Below are 24,149 nucleotides of genomic sequence, written 5' to 3' on the forward strand. Positions count from 1 at the left end.
TCTAAAGTTTCGACATCGGCACCACCCGAAGTGAAACGTGGTCATCCGCGCAAATGCGCAAACGCCGAAGAAACAGAAAAGAATGTTAATGCATGTACGAACATTACGCGCGTGAAAAGTGCTCCCAGGGACAGTAATGCTTTCGCATTCTCACACGCAGGCACTCTTGAGTGCCTCTACCCAATTTTTTTTTTTACTGAAAAGTTCGATGTACGTTGTCCTCGGCGTTCCTCTGAGAGGGGGCCGCGGTCCTTGCTCAGTGCCTGCTGCGTGACCGACGCGTGCGGCTCATGCGCAGATATTTCTCCCGGGAATCCTGGCTACGCCCCAAGCGGGCATCTATATTTTCAAGGGGCCCGGCATAAGTCCCGTCGGATTAGGAAGCAGATGTACAAGCAGCAGACGGAAGAATACAAGCGCCGTCAAGCGTAAGTACATGGATTGGAACGCTCACCAGCTGGCTATATCTAGAGGGGGGCGCCTCAGTCGAACCACGATGGTGGCTTTGAGGGGAAGTGCTTTTGGGATTCGGATTGGAAAACATTTAATTCGTCAGAAAAGGCAGAATGCAGACGATCCGTGCTAGGTGGCTATCGGCTTGGATAGATCGGCGCTTCTGTTTTAATGGCACGCACTTATAATTTACTGGTAGAGCGCTGCCATTTCAGCGCTGGATTAGAGAAGGAAATACGTTGACGGAACAAAAACGTGTGCTTCTTCGCTGTGCTTCGTAGTCGTGCGCTCTATTTTTGAGATGCATGACCGAATACAGCTATTTAGCGATTTCAGTGTTTTACTGAGAGGTGAGCAGTTTAGTGTTAACGGGCATGGAGGAGCCACGTGTTGATGAGACTTTTACTGAAGGCCATGGGCGATTGTCAGGTCACAGCAGTCGTAAATAATCTCGCCACAAACCTGGCAAAAGGGCATGGTGGGATAACTGTGAGAACATTGAAACAGGACATTCACCATCTTGCACCTTTTCCCAAAACATTAAGGAATCAAGCTATTTACTAATGTATATATACGGATATTTCAGACATTGCTAGAGTGCAGACAAGGGGAAGGGAAAATAGGAGCTCGTTATGACGTATATAGGACGGAAGCCTGTAGTCATCGAAACCACGAAGCATAGGGGATGTGTTGTTTTAAAAATAATTTCTGGTGTTCATGAATGTGAGCTCAATAAAGTAAATATCTTTAAATAATTGATTCGAAAGCAGAAGAAAACGCAACCACATACCGCCGGTGGGATTCGAGGTCCCGGGTTCAGATCCCACCGGCGGCTTGTGGTTGTTTTTTCTTCTCCTTTCTGATCAGTCATGTTCAAATAATTTCCCTATTGATCTCGCATTTATGAACGCCACAAATTATTTCTAAAACAATGCATCCCCTATGCTTCGTGGTTTAGGCGACTGGTGGCTTCCGTCATGTAAGATTCCGAGAGTTATCCCAGTTCACTAACACGTTGATGTGGTCCGTCCAGCTGGCTTGGCTTTGTAGGCATCTGGGGTTGAACGCCTCAAAGCGACTCAGGCTGTGAGGGACGCCGGAATGGAGAGCTCCAGATAATTTCGGCCCGTGGGGTTCTGTGACGTGCAATAACATCGCACAGTACACGAGCCTCTAACATCCTGCTGCCATTCAAATGTGACCGCCGTGGCCACAGTTATCGACCGATTTCGGTTCTCCGTATCATTAATATTGTGTTCGGAAAACTTGTTGCGAAACAACAAAGATGCTACTCGGAGAGAACTAAAATCATATCCCAATGTCAATATGGCTTTAGCAACAACACGTATGCAGCTACAACAGTAATGACATTGTCTCATGTGTTAGGTTCATCCTTGCTTAATAATGAAATAGGTGTAGTTATGTTCCTAGACGTAGAAAAAAAAAGAGAATTTTACGCTGTTAATCCTTTAATACACGCATTATGTTCTACAATAGAGGAAAATCTGAAAAATGTTTTATGTATATCTTCCAACTGCCTATTTCACGAACAGAACATGAATGGCCCAAAAGGTAGGAACTCACACATGGCGCACACATTCGCGATCAGCGAGTTTCAGCCCTATTCTCTGAAAAACACATTTGCGCCCAAATAATTATTTCCTTTTTTTTTAAACCCGGTGGAGAATTGCGCGGCACCAGGATTTGAACCCCGGTCCTCTTGCACGCGAGGCGGATGTTCTACCTCTACGCCATAGCTGCAAAAAAAAAAAAAGCCGCGTGTCGATGGAATTGCATAACCAGGCCTGGAGTGCGGCCTGATCTCGGTGACCAGAACCGACAACGCACTCTCTCACCAGAGCAGGATTTGGCCACCCTGGTGTAGTACTTGGCCACAACCTTCTATGATCACACCAATTAACCCTCGGCCCTCAGTCCCCAGCGGCTGCAGAGCAACTGACCACGGCGGCGGTCAGACCTGTGACGCAGCGGAGGGTGCTAAGAATCTCTGGCTCCGGACAGGCCGCCATTGGAATCTGAACCTGGCAACGTTTAACGCTAGAACTTTAGCTAGTGAGGCTAGCCTAGCAGTGCTATTTGAGGAACTAGCGGAAATTAAATGGGATGTGATAGGGCTTAGCGAAGTTAGGAGGACAGGTGAGGCATATACAGTACTAAAGGATGGACACATACTGTGCTATTGCGGGTTAGAGGATAGACGAGAACTAGGTGTGGGATTCCTCATTAATAAGGATATAGCTGGCAACGTAGAGGAGTTCTACAGTATTACCGAGATGGTAGCAGCTATAATAATTAGGCTGAATAGGAGGTACAAGCTGAAAGTGGTGCACGCCTACGCACCCACATCCAGCCATGATGACCAGACCGTTGAAAGTTTCTATGAGGACGTAGAATCGGCAATGAATAAAGTAAAATCGCAGTACACTGTACTGATGGGCGACTTCAATGCGAAGGTGGGCAAGAAGCAGGCTGACGACGACGCGTCAGGTGACTATGGAATAGGCTCTAGAAATAGCAGGGGAGAGTTATTAGTCGAATTTGCGGATAGAAATAATTTACGGATCATGAATACCTTCTTCCGCAAACGAGAAAACAGAAAGTGGACCTGGAAGAGCCCCAATGGTGAGATTAAAAATGAAATCGACTTCATACTATGCGCTAAACCTGGCATCATTCAGGATGTGGCCGTCCTCGGAAAGGTGCGTTGTAGCGACCACAGAATGGTAAGGTCTAGAATTAGCTTAGACTTGAAGAGGGATCGGAAGAAGCTAGTGAAGAAGAAGACCATTAACGAGTTAGCCGTAAGAGGGAAAGCACAGGAGTTTAGGATAGCGCTGCAAAACAGATATTCGGCTTTAACTGAGGAAGATAATCTTGATGTTCATTCAATGCACGATAATCTGACAACAATAATTACGGAGTGCGCAGTAGAAGTAGGCGGTTGGACAGTTCAAAAGGATACCGGGAAGCTATCTCAGGTGACGAAAAATCTGATTAAGAAGCGCCAAAACATGAGGGCATGTAACCCTATCGATAGAAATGAACTAACGGAGCTATCAAAGTTAATAAATAAGCGCAAGGTAGCCGACATAAGGAAGTTTAATATGGAGAAAATCGAGAATGCTATAAAGAACGGAGGTAGCCTAAAAACAGTGAAGAGGAAACTAGGCATAGGTAAAAACCAGATGTATGCATTAAGAGACAAGCAGGGCAATGTCATTAGCAATATGGATAAGATAGTTAACGTAGCCGAAGAGTTCTGCACAGACCTGTACAGTAGCCAATGTAATCAGAGCGTTAATGAGAAAGACAGCAGTGCACAGCAATGCGTCATCCGCCAGTAACGAAAGATGAAGTAAATAAAGCCTTAGAAGCAATGAAAAGGGAAAAGCAGCTGGGGAGGATCAGGTAACAGCAGATCTGTTGAAGGATGGAGGGGACATCGTGCTAGAAAAACTAGCCACCCTGTATACTCAATGCCTTATGACCTCGACTGTACCAGAAGCTTGGAAGAATGCAAACATTATATTAATTCATAAGAAGGGAGACGCCAAGGACTTGAAAAATTACAGGCCGATCAGCTTACTATCCGTTGCCTACAGAGTATTTACTAAGGTAATCGCTAATAGAGTGAGGGCAACGTTAGACTTTAATCAACCAAATGATCAGGCAGGCTTTCGTAAAGGATATTCCACAATAGATCATATTCACACTATCAATCAGGTGATAGAGAAATGCGCAGAATATAATCAACGTCTATATATAGCTTTCATTGATTACGAGAAAGCATTCGACTCAGTGGAAACCTCAGCAGTCATACAGGCATTGCGTAATCAGGGGGTAGAAGAGCCTTATGTCAAAATACTGGAAGATATATATAGCAACTGCACAGCTACTATAGTCCAACATAAAGTCAGCAATCAAATTCCAGAAAGGAAGGGCGTCAGGCAAGAAGACACGATCTCGCCAATGCTGTTCACCGCATGTTTACAGGAGGTATTTCGAGGCCTGAATTGGGAACAGTTGGGAATAAGAATAAATGGAGAATACCTAAATAATCTGCGATTTGCTGATGACATTGCCTTGCTGAGTCACTCAGGAGGTGAACTGCAAATCATGATCAATGAGTTAGACAGGCAGAGCAGATCGATGGGTCTAAAAATTAACATGCAGAAAACCAAGGTAATGTTCAACAGCCTAGCAAGGGAACAGCAGTTCACAATCAGCAGCGAGAGCCTAGAAATTGTGACGGAATACGTCTACTTAGGGCAGGTAGTGACAGCTGATCCGGATCATGAGAGGGAGATAACTAGAAGGATAAGAATGGGGTGGAGCGCATATGGCAAATTCTCGCAGATCATGAGTGGCAGTTTACCAATTTCCCTCAAGAGGAAAGTGTACAACAGCATAATCTTACCGGTACTCACCTACGGAGCAGAAACGTGGAGTCTAACGAAAAGAGTTCAGCTTAAGTTAAGGACAACGCAGCGAGCCATGGAAAGAAATATGATAGGTGTAACGTTAAGAGATAGGAAGCGGGCAGAGTGGGTGAGGGAACAAACACGGGTTAATGACATCCTAGTCGAAATCAAGAGAAAGAAATGGGCTTGGGCAGGGCATGTAATGCGAAGGCAAGATAACCGCTGGTCCTTAAGGGTGACGGAGTGGATTCCAAGAGAAAGTAAGCGGAGCAGGGGGCGGCAGAAGGTTAGGTGGGCGGATGAGATTAAGAAGTTTGCAGGCAAAGGGTGGATGCAGCTGGCAAAGGATAGGGTTAATTGGAGAGACATGGGAGAGGCCTTTGCCCTGCAGTGGGTGTAGTAAGGCTGATGATGATGATGATGATGATGATGATGACGAATTATTTCCTTTATTATCCGAATCCGCTGCTGCAAGAAAAAGTATTCCGTAAGTATTTTTTAAAATATTCGGTCGTATGATCGAAGCTACAGCATCGAACAGCACTTCCTAGGTGCACCGTGGAACTTCGTTACGTCCTCTTTTTTATTATTATACCCATGTGTAAGCTTTTTTTTGTCAAACTATACAGCGTTACATAAACTAAACACCTATACTATGTTAATGCCTTTGCAGTGTACGCTTATAATATTTACTGTTTACCAACTAGCAATGTTTCAACATTTTGTTATTCTTTGTATAACACTACCGACATTAGCCTTATTTTATGTGTTATTTGATTGTTTTCGTCACAGCTCGGTTGTATTTTCGCTTTACCGTTTGTTGTTTTTCTTAACATGCTGACCAGTTGAATGTTCCGATTATGCTTGACCGCGTTCTGTTAACCTTACTAAGCCCTCCTGCCACAATCACAATTGGGATTAGCAGTATTTGTAATAAATAAATTAAATAAGTTAAAATGACCTTTTTTCGTAAGCGCGAAAGGTCTTGCCATTCCCAATATCAGGTATTTAAAATGTTGCCGGCATCCGAAAACAGGTGTAGACGCTTCGAGATGAAAATGTGAAAAGTCGCTTGCACGATCACAGACGCCATGCCGGCGACCGCTGTGCGCGGGGGGGGGGGGGGGGGGGGGGGGAAGTTTCCAGTCGCCCAAATTATAGAAGCTGTCATACGCAACTTTTGTCTCTTAGTCATGCGTAGCAGGTTTTGGAAGTTGCCCGACTGCCGCCCGGTTTTCTTCTCGTGACGATATTCGTGCGGATATAAAGCACTCAAGTCGTAGAATGAGTTGAGACATGCGGTGTTTTGCTGAGCCTTTTTTCCAAAGACAACCAAGGCAGAACTCCAAGAATCTATACTCACCCCTTTTGTACTTACGCATAAGTCTTCGGGGCGCCGCGGTGGCTCAGTGGTTATGCCGCTGTGATGCAGATCCGAAAGACGTGGGCTCGATCTCGGCCGCAACGGCCAAATTTCGATGGAGGCGAAATTCTAGAGGCCCGTGTGCTCTGCGATGTCAGTGCACGTTAAAGAACCCCAGGTGGTCGAAATTTCCGCAGCCCTTCACTACGGCGTCCCTCATAGCCTGAGTCGCTTTGGGACGTTAAACCCCAAAACCAAACACGCATACCTCTTCGCACGAGTGGTTGCGTGCCTTGGTATCGATGCGGCCGGTGATTGCGTTTAGGTCGTTAAGCAGATCAGTCAAGATGTCGTATATTTCGTTAGCAGTACAATCCTCTCCCCCACCGACATCCGTGGTGTGTGTGTGTGTGCGTATATGAAGCCTCTGCTCTCCGGCAGCACCCGCCGTGGCTAAAAGGCGTCTCTCACGTACAAACCTCCAGCTTCTAGCTAGAAGGCCTCCATCTAGCAGAAGGGCACGTATCAGCGGAGTTAAAGACGACGAAATCAAATTCAGAGATGCACTGGGAGGTGATCATTGTAAAAACGAAAATGACAAAGGTAAATTTATTTATTTTATTTCCACAATACTGCAGACCCCCATTTGAGTCCAGGCAGGGAGGGCAGAAAAATACATTCACTCAACACAAAAACAGTTACATCGTAAAACACAGACCAATAAAATTGTGTAATGTAGTACATATAGTTAAAATAGCTCACAGAGTGCCTTGTCGAAATCAACAGCCGATATCACCTGTAGAGGCAGGGCGTTCCATTCGTCAATCGTTTGTGGAAAAAAAGAAAATTTAAAAGTGTTAGTATGCGCGAAGTATGGTGCTAAGGTGTGATCATGATGACGACGAGTTCTACGCGTTTCTGAAAACTGCACATAGGGGACTGGAGAAATGCCTAGTTTTCCATGGATTAGCTGGTGAAGGAAGGATAGGCGGGCTATCTTGCATCTGACGTGGAGTGGTTTAATATAATTTGCTGCCATTAACGAAGATGGGGAATCAGTTCTCTTGTATCTATTAAATATGAAACGTACTGCGCGTCTCTGTATTTTTTCAAATTCTGATGTCTTTTTTTTTTCATGGGGGTCACAAACGATGGCGGCATATTCAAGTTTTGGTCTTATAAGCGTATTATAGGCTAATAGCTTGCAGCTGTTAGGTGCGCCCCTAAGTTTATGGCGAAGAAACCAAGTTTACGTAAAGCTGAGGATTTAATGTGGTCTATATCGTCATTCCATTTTAGTTGCGAAATGGTTGAATGTTTAGAGGAATTCCCCAAGGTGGAGTAGGTCCGTAATAAGGGAGTGTTTATTACAAGGGAGCATACGTTTGGCTTAATTGGTAGAGCAACTTCTCCGGATAAGCGGTGGTCCCGGGTTCGAACACCGGGTCTCTGCAAGCGGAAATGGCGAGCGCCATCTCTGCCGGAACGTAAGGCATCCGTGTGCTGTGCTGTGCGCCTTCCACTACAGCACCTCTTTCTTCCTTTCTTCTTGCACACCCTCCTTTATCCCTTCCCTTACAGCGCGACTCTGATGTCCGCCGATATGCGAGACAGATACTGAGCCATCTCCTTTCCCCCAAAACCAATTCTCGTCTTCCTTTGTGGGGACAATGGAGCACGGGAAAAGGGAACGATTAGCAGCGCACTCACTGTGTGGCAGACGTGTCGCCTGTGCTTCTCTGTCTTGGAAGGGCTGCCGCAGCGTGCAGCGGCTTGCACCGTAGCGCGGCAGGCACAGAGGTCACGTGACACGTGCGCCACGCCGTGACGTGTTTCGGGGTGGTGTTTTGCGCTCGCCACAGACGCGCGCTTTTGCGAAAGTGCATTTTTTTGACGTGTGATGGTCAAAATATGTTGAGCCAGAGCGCCTAGACTGATCTTGTTTTCTAAATTCCAAAAACTGATATGGCTATTGCTCAGGGCCCTATTACTAACCGCGAGAGCTCGTCAAGCTACTATCACAGGCTCTCTGTCTCCCACACCCGTGTGATCGTAATGTTTGTAAATGATCAGCTTCGCGAACCCATTGCGCTCCTATTTTCCCAGCTTGCAGACCGAGTAAGTGCACAACTAAAACCTGCCACTTCTGTTGTTCCTGTGGTGCAGTGGACTCGCGCTGGGTTTTTGCACGCGTATAGCAGCGGTTAGAGTCCGCCTTGTACTGATACTTTTGCTTGTCCCTTTTTTAAGCGTTAACAATACGCAGATTACCTCTAGTTTACTTCTGGGGTCTGTTCCTTTTTGTGTTAGCGAAAGTTGCCTTTTAAACCACTCAATCAGTGATGAAACCGCTCAGGTTTTCCACCTGTATTTGTGTTTTCTCTCTCTAACCGATAATTACATGCGCGAAAATCATTTCCCATTCCCTATCGAGAAGTGCGTTTACCTTTTAGGTTGGGTTATGAGTAGTGCTGGAATGCCGCCGTTCAGGAAACTTCAGTTCAGACTGACGCGCATGCGCCGAACACGAAATATAGCGTTGGCGAATATTAGGCTCGGAGCGGCAGCCAGGGAACGTCAAGTCGATACGCGCATGGCGAATTCAGCTGCACATAACTACTGCTGAGTTACTCGGGTATTTCTACGGGAAGTGGGACGAACAGCGACAAGGGAGGAGGATCTCTCCACGTGGCTGGCCGATAACACCAAGAGCATGAGCCTTTACAGTTCCTGCACGAAAATACCTTACATGATTTCGTACAGTGCACAGCGGACCCACCTGGGTGAGGTGCGTTTTCAGATTCACAGCAGAGGATGATGGGAAAGTTGTCTGCTATCGCTACTTCCGGTTCCAAATTTCTCCCCATGCCCGCTTGCTTCACAGCAGTCGCTGTGTTAATATCGCTTCTTACACTAACTTATTTGCACTGCAACACCGCTGATCGTATTGCATTATCGCAATACTCACGCGACATCGACTGCTATGCTTCGTCGTGTGTTTTCGCACGAAATGCAGCCAAAATAATGTAAGTAGTAGGAGCTTTTCTATGCGAATGCAGTGCGATGTGTTGAGACGCGCTGTTCACACAGCGGCATGTATGGACAACTTGCTAGCCCACTTGTGAGGATAATACATCTATCGTCTGCTAAACTGTGCACTTTTCAGCCCTTCGTTGCCTTCGTAGTGCGGCGAAAAACCAAATATATAATGACCGACACGTTAAACTAGTTCAACCGACTGCCGTGCGTACGCAGAACAGCCACTCCACGCAGGCATATTATAACCACGACAGAGCACTCCTACCTTTCGCTATTGTCAATTTATGCGCTCAGGACGCGTACGCTCATACGCTGCACGCGCAGATCTTACGGTGATGGTGTGCAATAAGCGGCGTCGCAGCACAGATAAATGAGTGAATAAACGACGCATGCATGCACGGCAACCGCTATGTAAAAGGCAGTGTGTATGAGAAATTTGGAACCGGAAGTAGCTGGGAGACGATTTTTCCATGGTTCTTTGCTTCCACGTCGGAAACTAGTTCAACCGACTGCCGTGCGTACGCAGAACAGCCACTCCACGCAGGCATATTATAACCAGGACAGAGCACTCCTACCTTTCGCTATTGTCAATTTATGCGCTCAGGACGCGTACGTTCATACGCTGCACGCGCAGATCTTACGGTGATGGTGTGCAATAAGCGGCGTCGCAGCACAGATAAATGAGTGAATAAACGACGCATGCATGCACGGCAACCGCTATGTAAAAGGCAGTGTGTATGAGAAATTTGGAACCGGAAGTAGCTGGGAGACGATTTTTCCATGGTTCTTTGCTTCCACGTCGGAAACTAGTTCAACCGACTGCCGTGCGTACGCAGAACAGCCACTCCACGCAGGCATATTATAACCACGACAGAGCACTCCTACCTTTCGCTATTGTCAATTTATGCGCTCAGGACGCGTACGTTCATACGCTGCACGCGCAAATCTTACGGTGATGGTGTGCAATAAGCGGCGTCGCAGCACAGATAAATGAGTGAATAAACGACGCATGCATGCACGGCAACAGCTATGCAAAAGGCAGTGTGTATGAGAAATTTGGAACCGGAAGGAGCTGGCAGACGATTTTTCCATGGTTCTTTGCTTCCACGTCGGAAACGCACCTCACCTTATTGTGCCTGAATGGCAAGCGTGTGAAATAAAAAAAAAAAACTCGAGCATTTGTAGCGTAAATATTTCACCTTTGTCTCGACATTGGTCGATACTTTTCGTTATCCCGAGGACAACCGCGCGCAGCAGTTTTGGGACAGTGAAGTCCGAGAAATTAAGGGGCAGCAGTTTGTTGAATGCTGCCGAGTGCGACGCAGTCTGAAACCAAGAAGCATAAGTGGTGGTGAGCAAATAGGATCCAACATATTTCAGCCACTTTGAGTGATCCGTTGCTCAATACCGTGGACTTTCAACACCTAAAGCACCCATGGAATATCCGGTGGTGTAAGTCAAGGCTTTGTGAAGTGTCCATGACGCTCCTGCGATGTAGAATCCCTCACTTAAACTTGTACTTATGCAGGTGCGGGTTCACTGCGACAAACCTTTGTGTATCATGTGGGCAAGTTGAATCAATCGATCATTTTCACCTCTCTTGCCGGCGGTTCGCGGTTCAGAGAAAGCAATATCTGGAGGTTCCTCTTTCGAGACTAGGACTGCCTCTGTCTCTTACAGTTCTTCTATCGTTCGGTGCGAGCGCCAAGGGATTCCCGTTAAGCAGTGTATGCGGCTACCTTCACGATTACATAAGTGCAACTAATCGATTATCTTGTTAGCTATATACAAAATTCTTTCGCATGTCCAAAAAAGGCTAGATTGATTCTATTCCGGATGACTCATACCTCTTGAATTCATTTTATTTTTCCAATTTTTTTATCTTGATTCAGTCTTCTGACGTTTCCTTCCCCGCGCAAATGCTTCATTGGCATTCTACTCTATACCTTGGCCAATCCCCCCCACGTTGCTATGTGCCATATTACTTGAGGAGAAGAAGAAGAAGACCCCCCTAACCTCCTGCAACCACCTCGGCTACGAAAACTGTGCAATCCAAATTTTGGTAGGTCATCCCATGCTTGCCACATGCTAGTGGTCATTTAAATAGTCACCGCCTGGTTATGGCCAATCCCCCTTGTGGGTATGTGCCATTGTGTGAGGTCAACAACAACATCAACAAGCCCGATCCGCTCGCCCATGTCGTCCTTTGAGGTACGGTGTTCAGCACTCGCACGCTGCTTGCCTTACAGGTGCGCTCCTACACAGAACTGTTTACCGGCTCCTTGTTCCGTCTTTTCCTCGCTCGCTTAAGTCTGGTTCACAGGCAAGCAACTGAGCGAATTGAGCGACTGAGCTGCGCATCGCGGCGAAAATTTTCCAACTTGCTGGAACCTCGCCCCCGTGGCCGCTCGAGCCGCCGCGACGACACGAGACAGGTTTTTGCGCCGCGGCGGCAGGAATCGCGAGCGTTTTCACTTGCATGTGAAACAAGGTTTAAGCCTGTTTCGTCGTGCTTTCACAGGCTTTCAGGCTGTTTCGCATGCAAGTGAAAACGCTCGCGATTTCTGCCTCCGTGGCGGTGGTAGTGGTTTCTTTTATCAAAATAATAGTAAGAAGGAAGGAAAAGATGTTTGCTAGCCCCGGCATCTGCCATCGATACTGAAGCACCTGAACTGGGGCAGCGGAAATAAAGGATAGCAGGCAGAATGGAGAAATGAAATGAAAGAGGTGAGGGGACAGGAAGAGAGTATAGGGAAGAAGTAATATGTACAAACTATTTACACAATAAGAAATGTGTCCAGGTTGTGCGTGTGATTAGTTCATTTTAGAGGAATTAAAACACACGCGCACAGCATTGTGTTCGCTACAACTGGAGTGGGGCGTCCAGTTATTAATCGTTCAAGGTAGAACTCGCGGAGCGTTCGGTCACTGCGTGTAACTACCTGACGGAGAACAGACGGGACGTCAAGCCCGTGTGTTCGAGGAATGCACAAAGGCTCCCCAAAGTTCGCTCACGAGTGCGCGCACTGCCCTGCGGCCACAATAGCGTCTTGATGGAGTCTGGTAGTATGCCCTGCGCCCTATAGGCCGCGAGCATATCGCGACGAGCATCGGCGAACGCGGCACGGTGAAGGATCAGGTGTTCTAGTGTTTCCACCGCAACGCATCCGTCACACACATCACTCGTCGCGATTCCGTGACGCACCCGTCGTTCCCCGGGCCACACGCAGCCAATGCGCGCGCGGAGGATCGTTACACGTTGTGACCGTGTAAGTGCGCGACAGCCGGTGATACTGTCGATGCGCTCACCTCCTGTGATCCGCGGCGCAGAAACCTGTTTCGAGTCGTCGCGGCGGCTCGAGCGGCCACAGGGGCGAGGTTCCAGCAAGTTGGAAAATTTTCGCCGCGATGCGCAACTCAATCGCTCAATTCGCTCAGTTGCTTGCATGTGAACCAGCCTTATACCGTCTCGGTGTTGCGAGTATTCCCACTTTCGCGCACGAAGCGCCATTATGCGGCAGCGTCGTTTCGGGGATGAAAAAAAAAAAGTGCTTTAGCTCAGCTAATCCAGGATATACAAAGCGAAAGATGTGGGAGTTCACTGTGTTCATTGGAGTTGGCGTTGAGAATCTTCTAAGTGGAGATGGCTTTGAGGAAAGGAAGGGCACATAACTGGCTCCCTGGATGTGCGAACGCCTCATTCGTGCTTTGATACATGTGGCGGTGGTGAGAGAGATGTGGCCGGAATGCCCTGACAGCGTTGTGGCTGATATGCGGCACTGCAGCAATAGCTAGGCCGCAGCGTTCGTTTGGTGATCAAAGTCTCGCGAGCAACCATTAACAGCATGCCACCTCCCAGGGAGGGCGCGCTGCATATCCAGTGTGCGCAACGCAATCAAAGCAGGCTTTTGCAGTTGGACACCAACGCCACGTGCGTGGAAGCGAGATTGAGGTTTCCACAGACCTACGGAGCTGGTTGTGCGCCTTTCCTTTTGTGAAAATGAACGGCCTTTGCAAAGTTGTCAACGCCAATGAACTCTAGGAGCGCCGTCGGCTCACTTGTTTTGTTTGGTTTTTGAGGAATGGGAATGGCACAGTAACGGTCTCACATATCTCGGTGGGCACCCGAACCGCGCCGTAAAGGAAGGGATAAAGGAGGGAAAGAAGAAAGAGATAATTGGATTTTGAGGAGAGGTGCGGCGCTGCGCAGCGACGGAACGCATGTGGCTCGGTGCTACTGGTGGCGCATGCGCAGTAGTGACTAGGGAGCTAGAGAGAGAGAGAAATGTCCGCGTCGAGGCGCGCGTTGTGTCATGATGTGCCTCCTCGGAGCACCGCCACGGCGAAATCGCAAGTCCGGGGACAGTAAAACTTTCGCTTTAAAAAAAATTGGCAGTGGCTTAGCTGAGCTATGCCAAGGTATACGTAGCGAGAGCAGTAGTTCTCCGCTGGTTACGCATGTTGTCGAGTTTGTTGTTGTGACTAAAATTTTAAGCATTCAAGAAGTATTCGGTGAGACATATTGTTTATTTACTCAATTGTTTTGACAGAGATAAACACTGCCCGATGATCGGTAAAGTAACACGCAGTTGTCTCAATGCTGCCTACAAAGTATTTATACTGGTTGCTTCCTCTCAGACACAAAAGGTCAATCCTTGTGGTTCAGCTAGGATCCGGTGTACCCAGGTTCGAAGCCGACCGCGGCGGCTGAGTTTCGATGGAGGCGAAGCGCTAAGGCGCCCGTGCGCTGTGTGATGTCAGTGCATGTTTAAGATCCCCAGGTGGTCGATATTATTCCGGAGCCCTCCACTAAGGCGCCTCTTCCTTTCTTCTCTCTGTCCCTTGTTTATCCCTTCCCTTAACGCGCGGTTCAGTTGTCTGATGATACAGAGAGAGATACTGCGCCATTTCCTTTCCACCAAAACCAAATTTTCTTCTTTCACTCCTTCCTTTATCCGTTTCTTTATGCGTTTCAGGTGTCCAGCGATATATGAGACAGAAACTGCGCCATTTCCTGTCCCCAAAACCAATTATATAAACGCCGGTGCACTTTGATGCGTTCAGCGGAAGGGACCTAGGTGTGATCCGTGCGACGGCTGCCATGGAGACAGACACCGCGCACCGCGGCCGTAAGGTTAAATTGGTTTCGGGGGAATGGAAATGGCGCAGTATCTGTCTCACATATCGGCGGACACCTGAACCGCGCCATAAAGGAAGGGATGAAGGAGGGACTCCGGAAGACTCCGGAAGAAAGCGCGGTGCACCCACTCCTCGTCCCCGGTTTCCATCATAACGACGTTTGCGCACAACTGGCCTCCCGCGTGTACAGTGAAATGCTCTACTGGTACCCTAGTGTAGCTCCCGCTACAAAATTTGGCAGACGCTTAAGCTTCGCCTTTAAGAGCAGGACGCGACAGCGTGTTGCAGCATTGCCAAGGAATCCATGGAACGCCATTGTCCTTCGGTGCGACCCCTTTCCCCGGACAATTTAAGGAAACGAAACATACCTTGGTGGACACACGGGTAGGGCGGTAAAGCAATGGAAACAAAAATTCTTTTTTAGAAAGGAAAGGACGCCTGTCTCACATATCTGGGTGGACACTGAGGCCAAGGGAAGAAAATTGAAATGAAAATTGATTTTAAGGAAAGGAAATGACGCCTCTCTCACAATTCTGGACACTAGTACTGTGCCTTAAGGGAGTGAAAAGCCCTCTCCTTATGGCGCGGTTCCGGTGTCCATGCAGATGCCCCATTTTTCGCTCACTGGCTTTTCTGCAACACCGGCTTTTCTTAAAAAGAACCTAACAACTCCTGTGTTCCTCTTTCTGTCTTTATTCCAGGGAGCACTTGATGATAGCGACCGCACGGGAGACTGCTGAAGGGGACAAGAGGCAGGAGACTGCTGAAGAGGATAGCGAGCGTCCCCGTCCACGCATGGCACTTTCACCGGTGCAAATTTTTGCCTTCTGCAATGCGTTTTCACTGCTTGCCACCGAACCTTCTTTCTTCCTCCCAGTCTTCCTTCTCAATACCTACCTGACGTCGCCGCTGCGTGACAAATATTTAAACCATGTTGTCTTTTTCTCCAATTCAAAATTGTGTGTTTAGTGTGCTTCCAGAATTCTTTGTCTCGGCTATGGCAGCAAAAAGCTATAGCTAAAAAAAACTAGAATCTGCACTTGTTTACATTGCTAGCCTTGACAGCTGGCCCAATTGTAGGCGGCAGTTCGTAGCGCCAACTGCGGGTACAAAATTCTACCGCTTGGAGCCCTTTGAGAGATATGCTGGTGCCCTACGCAAGGGCTGTGTGTTGCTCACGATGGTTACTCTTGGGTCTATAAGATTGCTTTCGAAATTTTGTGACGATCAGCTTTGTGGTATTGCGAATTATACGGCGGTCAGGTTTAGCAGCCTTTTCTGACGCTTCATGGAGAACGTGCACCCGGCAGCGCTAGCCAAGGCGTATACGGTTGACAGAACTCCGTGCGATGCCGCTGTACTCCTGTGCAGCTCTGAATGCACCTCGCCAAGCTTTGGCCTCTGACGGGAGAATTAATGCATGTTTGTCGTCGCAATTGCGAGTGTCCGATTTGAATAAAATATTCGTGTCTTTTCGATTATTAGAAATGGATTGGAGATAGGTCTCCAATCGAACTATTCGTCTCGCTCGTGCTCAACATGAAGCAGATGGCATTAGTAGTTTTAAGCAAGGCTACGGAAAATTGTGACTGCAAAAATCGTTACGCACGAGCGATGGGATTAGGAAGTTGCTGAAAATTAGAAATTGGCAACGCGTATTTGTTATTTTCATAGCCTTCTGAAAGGTAATAATCTACAGAACCTGACGCGGCACAGATATAACTTGGCGAAATTGATACCAGCGACGGTGAGGACGGACCCAACAAAATTGCACTGCACCAGCACGCTGTCAGGTGTGTTAATAGTGTATAACGAGACGATTGTGTTTATCTTTTTTTTCCCATTAGCGGACGAACTTCGTTCCTGTGCCAGTGGAAGAAATCGAGGCCAGGACTGCTTGGCGCAATGACTATCCCCGATTCGACCGTGCGGACGCGGCCCTCGGGACCGATTACCCCATCTGTGAGTGGTCACTTTGAGTGGCGTTGTTTGTGTCCGTTTCTTCGAGGTTCTCCTCTGTTTGTACTGTGCACCGGCGTTCCCTCGTCTGTCACGCATGCGACTTCGTTACGGCGCGCTTGGAGAGACCACATTCGTGACGTAACAGGGGTGGCAAAGTGGTCGGAAGGGTGCGTGAACAGTGAAAAGACATTAGGGGTCGTATTTTGCAGCGATTAATTTTGGTTTAAGTACATTTGGTCTTCTGCCATTGGTCGTAGGCAATGGGAGAAGACTCCTCGGTGATGTTGGCAGAAACACACCACTTACTCGCACACGCACCCATGTCGCACTGGCGGACTGGCGCCGATGAATGACGGACCACGACGACACATTTGAATGCCTGATGGGCACCACGGCGTAATTTACACGGGGTGTCGCAGGAAAGACTTTCAAAAGTAATAATAATAATAATTGGTTTTGGGGGGAAAGGAACTGGCGCAGTATCTGTCTCATATATCTTTGGACACCTGAACTGGGCCTGGACACCTGAACTGGGCCTGGACACCTGAACTGGGCCGTAAGGAAAGGGATAAAGGAGGGAGTGAAAGAAGAAAGGGAGAGAGGTGCTGTAGTGGGGGGCTCCAGAATAATTTCGACCACCTGGGGATCTTTAATGCGCACTGACATCACACAGCACACAGGCGCCTTAGCGTTTTTCCTCCATAAAAACGTGGCTGCCGCGGTCGGGTTCGAACCCGGGAACTCCGGATCAGTAGTCGAGCGCTCTAACCACTGAGCAACCGCGGCGGGCTTGAAAAGTAATTTCTGCGATTTTCAACAGTAGGATTTTTGACGTAAAAATATGGCTTTCGCGGCATGGTATTGCGAACGTTGGCGGACACCAGAAAACCGGTGAATAATCTTAACTACTAACCTGGTTAACTAATTTCTAATAATTAACTTTCTAAATATTAGAGTTAGGTGCCCGGTTGCAAGTAGAGATCTGTATATCTATCTGGTTGTTAGTAACCACCATACCAGTTTTATCATTTAGAAAACGCGATTACACTTGCCGCTTTAGCTCGAAAAAATTTGGCTATTTCGAACACAGTTGCGTGCACTGGAGGAGTTGCTTTGCATGCAAGCTCTTCAAATGCACAGGTATTTTGGCGCGATGCAGCCTAAATATGTGGGGTCACAGCGCTGAGGGTAATCGCGTTTTCGAAATTAAAAAAAAATGGCGGTTACTTACGACCGGCTACAAGTCTCTAATTGCAGCCAGGCTTCTAACTCTAATAGTTAAAAAGTTAATAATTGGAAATTAGTTACCACCTTATGAGTTAAAATGATTCACCGGTTTCCTGGTGTCCGCCAAGCCTGGCATTACCATGCCGAATAAGCCATGTATTTGCCTCAAAAATCCTTTTTTTGAAAATTATTTAGTCTTCCCTGCAGCACGCAGACACAGCATGAGGACGCAGCATTCGAAACGCCCTGGACGCCCGCAGCCAGACAAAGCACCATTCCTGCACCTCCAAACACGGCCTGTGACAGCGTCCTCTATCCACCGTGCGGTGAAACAGCTAAATGAACTATCTATGAAGACATATATAAACTCTCTCTTTGCCACAGAAGCCAGATGCCAGCTCGTGAACTTGTTTTGTGGTGTTTGAGCAGCCGGCCCTTGTTCAGCGCAATCAGACCGGGAGCGCGTGACGAACGCAAGGGACGGCGGCCAATGGTCGGTTGAACGAACGAAAGAACAAGAGGGCACTATGTTTGAGTTACTGTTTTGACATCAAGGCGGTGGTTTATAACCATGTAAAAAATAACGTGCGAAAATGGGCCGCATATCGAAGAGTCGTCTCATGACACCAAGTTGAACTAGGGGACTTGTTCTTTGCATCGCGCAGGCCACTGTGTTCCCACCCGTGTATCTTACACCATGATCGGCGCTAATCCTGTCTCGGCAGAGGAACTGGTGGTGCATGTAGTTCACCTGAACTGGATGCGGAGGGCGCAGAGTGCCTAAACACGCGGCCAACTTTCTGTGACATCGCATCAGAGGCTATAGGCAGGTGTTCGGTTTAGAGGTGCAGAGTGGTGAAAGAGGACGTCATTAGCGCGTGTTGATGACATCCTAGTCAAAATCAAGAGGAAGAAATGGGATTTGGCGGGGCATGCAAATCGAAGGCAAGAGAACACACTTAAAACGTGACATTCTCTGCCCCGCCAGCACTGGGGCAGCGAAGTGGTGAGGTGCGGGCTGCCTGAGATTATCGTGTAGTGATCTGGAAAGATCACTTTTATAATGGTATTATACCCGGTATTTGGTAGAAAGAATAAGATCTGGATCGTAGAGTTAACACGTTACCGCTGAGATTTTGCTTTCTCTCTCCCCTGCACCCATTCACGCACACAGGTGATGTCCAGGCACAGGCAGGCAATGCCCAGGCCCAGGGCTCGTCATTTGCGAGGGGCGGGTGGCCGACCTCCGCACCCCAGGGCACGCTCATCTGTGTGCCGTACGAGACCCGGATCGACACGGCCACCAACGTCCTGATGCCGGCCCAGCCTGCGCCTGGACACCAGGTTGGTGGTCTAGCCCTGGGTCGCTCCTGGCGCACGCTGCATTCGAGAGCTCTACATTTGAAATGCCCGTGGAACATCTAGATCGTACTTCCTCCGATTTTCTGTCTGTCTCTTCGGGCTGCCGAGGTCAACCCAAGACACTCGGTGCGCATGCGCCCGGTTGGTGGATTCTAAACACAGGCATGCAAGTGCGCTATGGGACAGCCTACTCCCTCTCTACTCCTTTTTGTTTAGAGGTGAACGTGATGCATGCTGTAGCCCTCACATCTTTGCTTTGGTTGGTGTTGAACGGGGTGCTTACTGGAAGGGGTCTGCTCTTGTGTACCATGCAGTATTCATTTGTTTGTCGCTGTGGCACCATCGTTTCGGATTGCACACGCTCACGCCTCGTGACATGGCTGTCTACTTTGCTTGCTTTGCAGTTTGTCGTAATGCAGGTCCCTGCGATGCGAATGCACGGACCCGGTGCTGGTGGTGAAGGCTTGGTGCCCCCCTACGCTGTGCCAGGTGCGGCCACTCCTAGCACTTTTTCTCCGAAAGCTGAGGATAGCACAAAGCGCCACAGAGGAGCAGGAAACTGACATGGCCGCATAGGGCACAGGAGCTTCAGGTGTTTGAAATGCGGATAAGCTTTGCCTAATTTACGATTTGATTTTGCCTTATTTTCTGCATTTCATAGCATTCCTGCTCTTTTTTGCAACTTTAGCATTCCTGCCCTTTCATGCGGCGCAGGCAGCCCCTCATTGCACTGCTTTGTACCGCTTTGTGCTTTTCGCACCCTATCTCTGATTTGTGTGCCCGTTACATTGCGTTTGTCGGTTTCTTCAAGTTTCTTTTTTCAATGTGCGTTTCATTTCTTGTGCGGTTATGGTCTCTAGGTGAAAAAAAAATGACAGGCAATCATACGAACTGATGCCTTGAAGCTGCAACAGCAGGGTGCTTTTGTCTTATGCATTTTCTTTTTTCAACCTCGCTTTTACGACAAATGTTGTGCCTTGTTGCTGGCGCAGCTTATTGCCTTTGCAATGTTTTCGCCTTGCCCATGGCGCCATAGCTGCGCTTATTTCCTTTTCGCCTCTTCTTGCGCTATGAAGTAGGATACAACTTGTCTGCAGTGAACGCACAGTGAATTCCTGCATAGAGGTGGGGTGAAGAGGTAGGCGGGCAGTCCCTTTGCTGTGAGGACGGGGTGGACACGTGGCGGGTGGGTGTTGCCTCTGCAGGGTGGAGGAAGGCTTCACACATTGATTCAAACGATGCCAGGATCTTGCGGAATGCTGCTACTGCAGATATATATCAGTAGTAATAGCCGTGTAAGGTGGACAACCTGCCATAATGGATGTTGCTTTTTTTTTGTAGTGACAGCTACATTGCGGTAGCATTTCGAGCCTTCAGCGTATCGGTGGTGGCGCCATGACGGGGGCGGCGCGCCGCCACCACCACGTGGTCACGTTGTGCGGAGCAGCTCCCGGCGCAGCGGCGCCGTGGCTGGTCATGCGACCAGCCACATGGTTGGCCACGTGGTGCGGAGCAGCTGCCGGCGGCGCGGCGCGCCTGCGTAACCGAGCTGCAATAGCTGTGCGCATTCGCTGTGTCAGGTGGGACGAAGATGAAGTAGGAACGCCCAGAGAAATGGAACGGCGAGAGACTGACTTTGCAATTCAACCACACATGTTCCACTCGGCCACCGGTAGCTATCGCATCACTGCTGGTTTAACGAGAGATAAACCACCAGCAATTTTTAGGAACAACCTTAATTATTTCACTATGCACTGCAGTAAGCCACGGCACCCATACAAGGAGCGTAGTTTGACGACATCATCCACGGTAGTTTAGTGCACAAAAACGGTCGAATAAGCAATCTGCCCCGCACTTTTTTCTCTACGCGTGTGCGCCAACCTGCGCTTGACACACATGTTGTAGTAGTAAGTGGTGTATTAAAGCAATAACAAAAAGGAAGGAAAAGATTTTCGCTAGCCCCGGCATCTGCCATGGATACTGAAGCACCTGAGCTGCGGTTGCGGAAATAAAATTGTCTATGGTTGAACTCTGGTTAACCCAAGTCGAATTGCAAAAGCTTCGTTGTTTCGGCACGTCGTCTACGCACCGTCTCATTCTGACGCTCTCGAGAATTCAAAGTGGTCTCTTCCGCAGTTGAAGAGTCATTAAGGGAGGTGTCACTTCTACCCGCATCTGCGTTACGACGCTTCTCGAGTCTTGCGGCACGTTCTTCTGGCATCTCTTGAGGGCGTTATCTCTTGCTCGCTTCGTTCTGCCGTTGTTGCGTCTCTTTCACGCTCTCCATAACGACCGCAATATGCACGCCGTTTAGCTAAACGTTGTTCCCACTCTTCATTCGTTTCTTCCGCACGTCGCCGCTTCTTAGCTGCAGAACATCATTGCAGCTTCACCTTATACACATCATCCGACTTACCGTGGAGGATTCGCTGGGACGACTACGACGAGCTGAGTTCGGGGGCAGCTTTTCCACAGCTGGCATGACGTCACGTAGAGCGAGCGCCTCCCCCACGGCGGCTGCGCGTGGAGGATTCGCTGGGACGATCGCGACGAGCCGAGTTGGGGAGGGCGCTTTTCCACAGCTGGCATGACGTGACGTGCAGCGAGCGCTCCTCCCGGCAGCGGCGCGCAGCTGCAGCATGGAGGATTCGCTGGGACGATTGCAACGAGCTGAGTTGGGGCCCCGCTTTTCCACAGCTGGTACGACGTCACACATAGGTCACGCTAAAGGTCAGTGGTGGATTCTTCGGGACGACGGCCAAGAACAGAAACCTTGAGCAGCATTGCTTTTGCAATAAAAGGATAGCAGGCAGAATGGAGAAATGAAATGAAAGAGAGGAGGGGACAGGAAGAGACGATACGGGGTAGAAGTAATATACACAAAAACTATTTGCACAATAATGAATATGTACAGGTTCAGCACATGATTAGTTCAGGGTGAAGCAATAAAAACGCGCACAGCACTATGAAACAAATGGCGCTTCCGTTGCCGCTATTCTGCTGAATTCAATTCTGGCTGTAAATGGATGAAATTCAAAGTAACTTTGTAGCAATAGCTACATTGCGGTAGCACTTCGAGCCTTGAGTGCGGCGGCACCGTGGCGGTGGCGACGCCGCCACCCCGTGGCTGCGCCAATGCGCTGTCACGTGGTTGGCCACGTGGTGCGGAGCAGCTGCCGGCGCCGTGGCTGATCACGTGGTTCGTCACCTGGTTGGTCATGTGACCAGCCACGTGGTGCGGAGCAGCTGCTGCTGCCGGCGGCGCGGTGCGCCGGCGAAACAGCTGCCACAGCGGTGCGCATACGCCGTGTCAAGTGGGACAAAGGTTAAGAAGGAACGCCCAGTGAAACGGAGCGGCGAAAGACTGACTGCAATTCAACTTAGCAAGTTCCACTCAGCCAGCTGTAGCTACCGCGTCACTCCAGGTTTAACCAGAGATAAACAACCGCCAATTTTTTTTTCCATGTAGCCATTGCTCTCTACTCGCCTTTGAAGGTTATGCCCTTATTACAACCAATAAAAACAGTAATACTGCCGCCCTTCACATCTGATCTAGAGGTGGCCCTGGAGTACCTGGTTAGAGGACTAGAGCCATTGACATTACCTTTTTGGCCCTCCATTCCTTTATACTTCTGTGGGTTGGATTCCTGTCGAACTTCCTTCACTTCCGAGCACAAAACAGAATAAGAACGCTTTTAAATTTACTGCCAACAGCTGGTACTAATGCATGCAGGTACGTACCTCCCGCCTGCATCGTAATTGGCCTGTGCTTCTCGTTGCTTGCGTGACTAAATTTTCACGTGTCCGACGACATGTGCTGTAATTACTGGTGATAAGGTCGTCACACTTAAACCTAACGCCCCTTGTCGTGCCAGAGTCGCGGTCAAAACCATTGCAAACACGAAGGCACTGGCAGCTTTGGCCTCCAAGAGGCAGTTGAGAACAACATTGATAGCTGCCCGCGTCGCCAGCTACAGCGTTGCAGCCGTGCCAAAAATTTCTCTACCGAGAAAGCCGCATGCCAGCCTGATTGTCTTGCTGGACACTCGGTTATGAACGTTTGGGGTTTCACTATAGCGTCTATGGGAGGGGTTCTCTGGACGCTGGGCACCGACACCAGCAGTAGATGGGGTGATGCTTCGGACCACAGCCGTCAGAATGAATTCATGAAGCATTGAAAGGTTGTGAAATCCTACCGAGGAAGCTTCACTGCTGAGTGTGGCATGTGCGCTCGCTTCTCGGTATGGCTTGCGGAATGCTTGGGCTGCGCATGTATGGTATGGCACGCTTGCTCATTGTGCCAGTTGGTACATGCTCGTTCGTTTTAGCAAAGAGCATGAAATGCGGGACGAGGAACCGAAGACAAAGGGTCTCTGTGCCATATTGTTGTTCTTCGCCTCGTGTTCCATGCTGTCTGCTTGGGTGAAGACAAGCGTGTTCTACTGCAATCGCATCCGAGGCATCTTGTCTAGCGCAGTAAGACATGGAGACGCTCTGCAGGGGCAGGAAAGGACTATCGTGTGACCAGTGAGATATTACGCTAGTCTAGAGGCCTCGGGTAACGATCAGCCCACTGGGCGCAGATTAGCGCTTTTGCGGTCATGTCGACTGCGACACTGCAGCATCTAGTGAGCGATGCTCATTGCATACTCTGTCACGGTGCTGCAGCCCCCGGTGCATTTCTGCAAGGCCCCGGTCGCGAGCAGATCCATTACCTCCCCGTGGCGGCCGGCCCGAGTTGGAGGCAGCCAAGTGCCGACATGGCGTACGTTCAGCCGCCCGCCACCAGCGACCAGGCGCCACTCTTCTGGATCCCGAATGCTCCACCACCTTTCGTGCACACTGGGATGGCCCCACTCGAAGAGCAGCTTGCACCTGAGGAACAAGTTAGTGCAAATGGCGTCCATTCGAGGCGCCCATAGACACTGTCTGTGATGGTGGCACCTCCCGCGAAATGAGTGAGGGACAGACCAACTGGGTCGCCCAGAAGTTCAGCTTCATTACTTAACGTGATGGCAGCTCGGTTATTTTGTTTTTCTCGCTGAAATTTGCGGCACCGCTGTATTTATTCATTAAGGTCTCATTTACGGCTGCCTGGGCCACGAGATATCCCAATACAGCGGTCCAACATACAAGTTTAACTTTAAGCAGAAGTTTTTTCT

At 49.0% G+C, this 24,149-nt stretch overlaps 2 protein-coding genes across 2 annotated transcripts in view; both read left to right on the top strand.

The window, feature by feature from the left end:
• LOC144098161 (uncharacterized) overlaps window positions 1-19,550 on the top strand; it is a 33,320-nt gene extending 13,770 nt beyond the window's left edge. The window contains exons 4-8 of the mRNA XM_077630684.1: window positions 299-428; window positions 15,138-15,246; window positions 16,284-16,398; window positions 18,800-18,969; window positions 19,392-19,550. Of these exons, the coding sequence (XP_077486810.1) occupies window positions 299-428; window positions 15,138-15,246; window positions 16,284-16,398; window positions 18,800-18,969; window positions 19,392-19,550 (683 nt within the window). The remainder of the gene's footprint in view (window positions 1-298; window positions 429-15,137; window positions 15,247-16,283; window positions 16,399-18,799; window positions 18,970-19,391) is intronic.
• A 4,247-nt stretch (window positions 19,551-23,797) lies between these two features.
• Window positions 23,798-24,149, top strand: part of LOC144097522 (uncharacterized) — a 37,896-nt gene continuing 37,544 nt past the window's right edge. The window contains exon 1 of the mRNA XM_077630223.1: window positions 23,798-23,873. Within this exon, the coding sequence (XP_077486349.1) occupies window positions 23,835-23,873 (39 nt within the window). The 5' untranslated portion in view covers window positions 23,798-23,834. The remainder of the gene's footprint in view (window positions 23,874-24,149) is intronic.

The sequence above is a fragment of the Amblyomma americanum genome, chromosome 7 (assembly GCF_052857255.1).
Source record: "Amblyomma americanum isolate KBUSLIRL-KWMA chromosome 7, ASM5285725v1, whole genome shotgun sequence".
Taxonomy (NCBI): domain Eukaryota; kingdom Metazoa; phylum Arthropoda; class Arachnida; order Ixodida; family Ixodidae; genus Amblyomma; species Amblyomma americanum.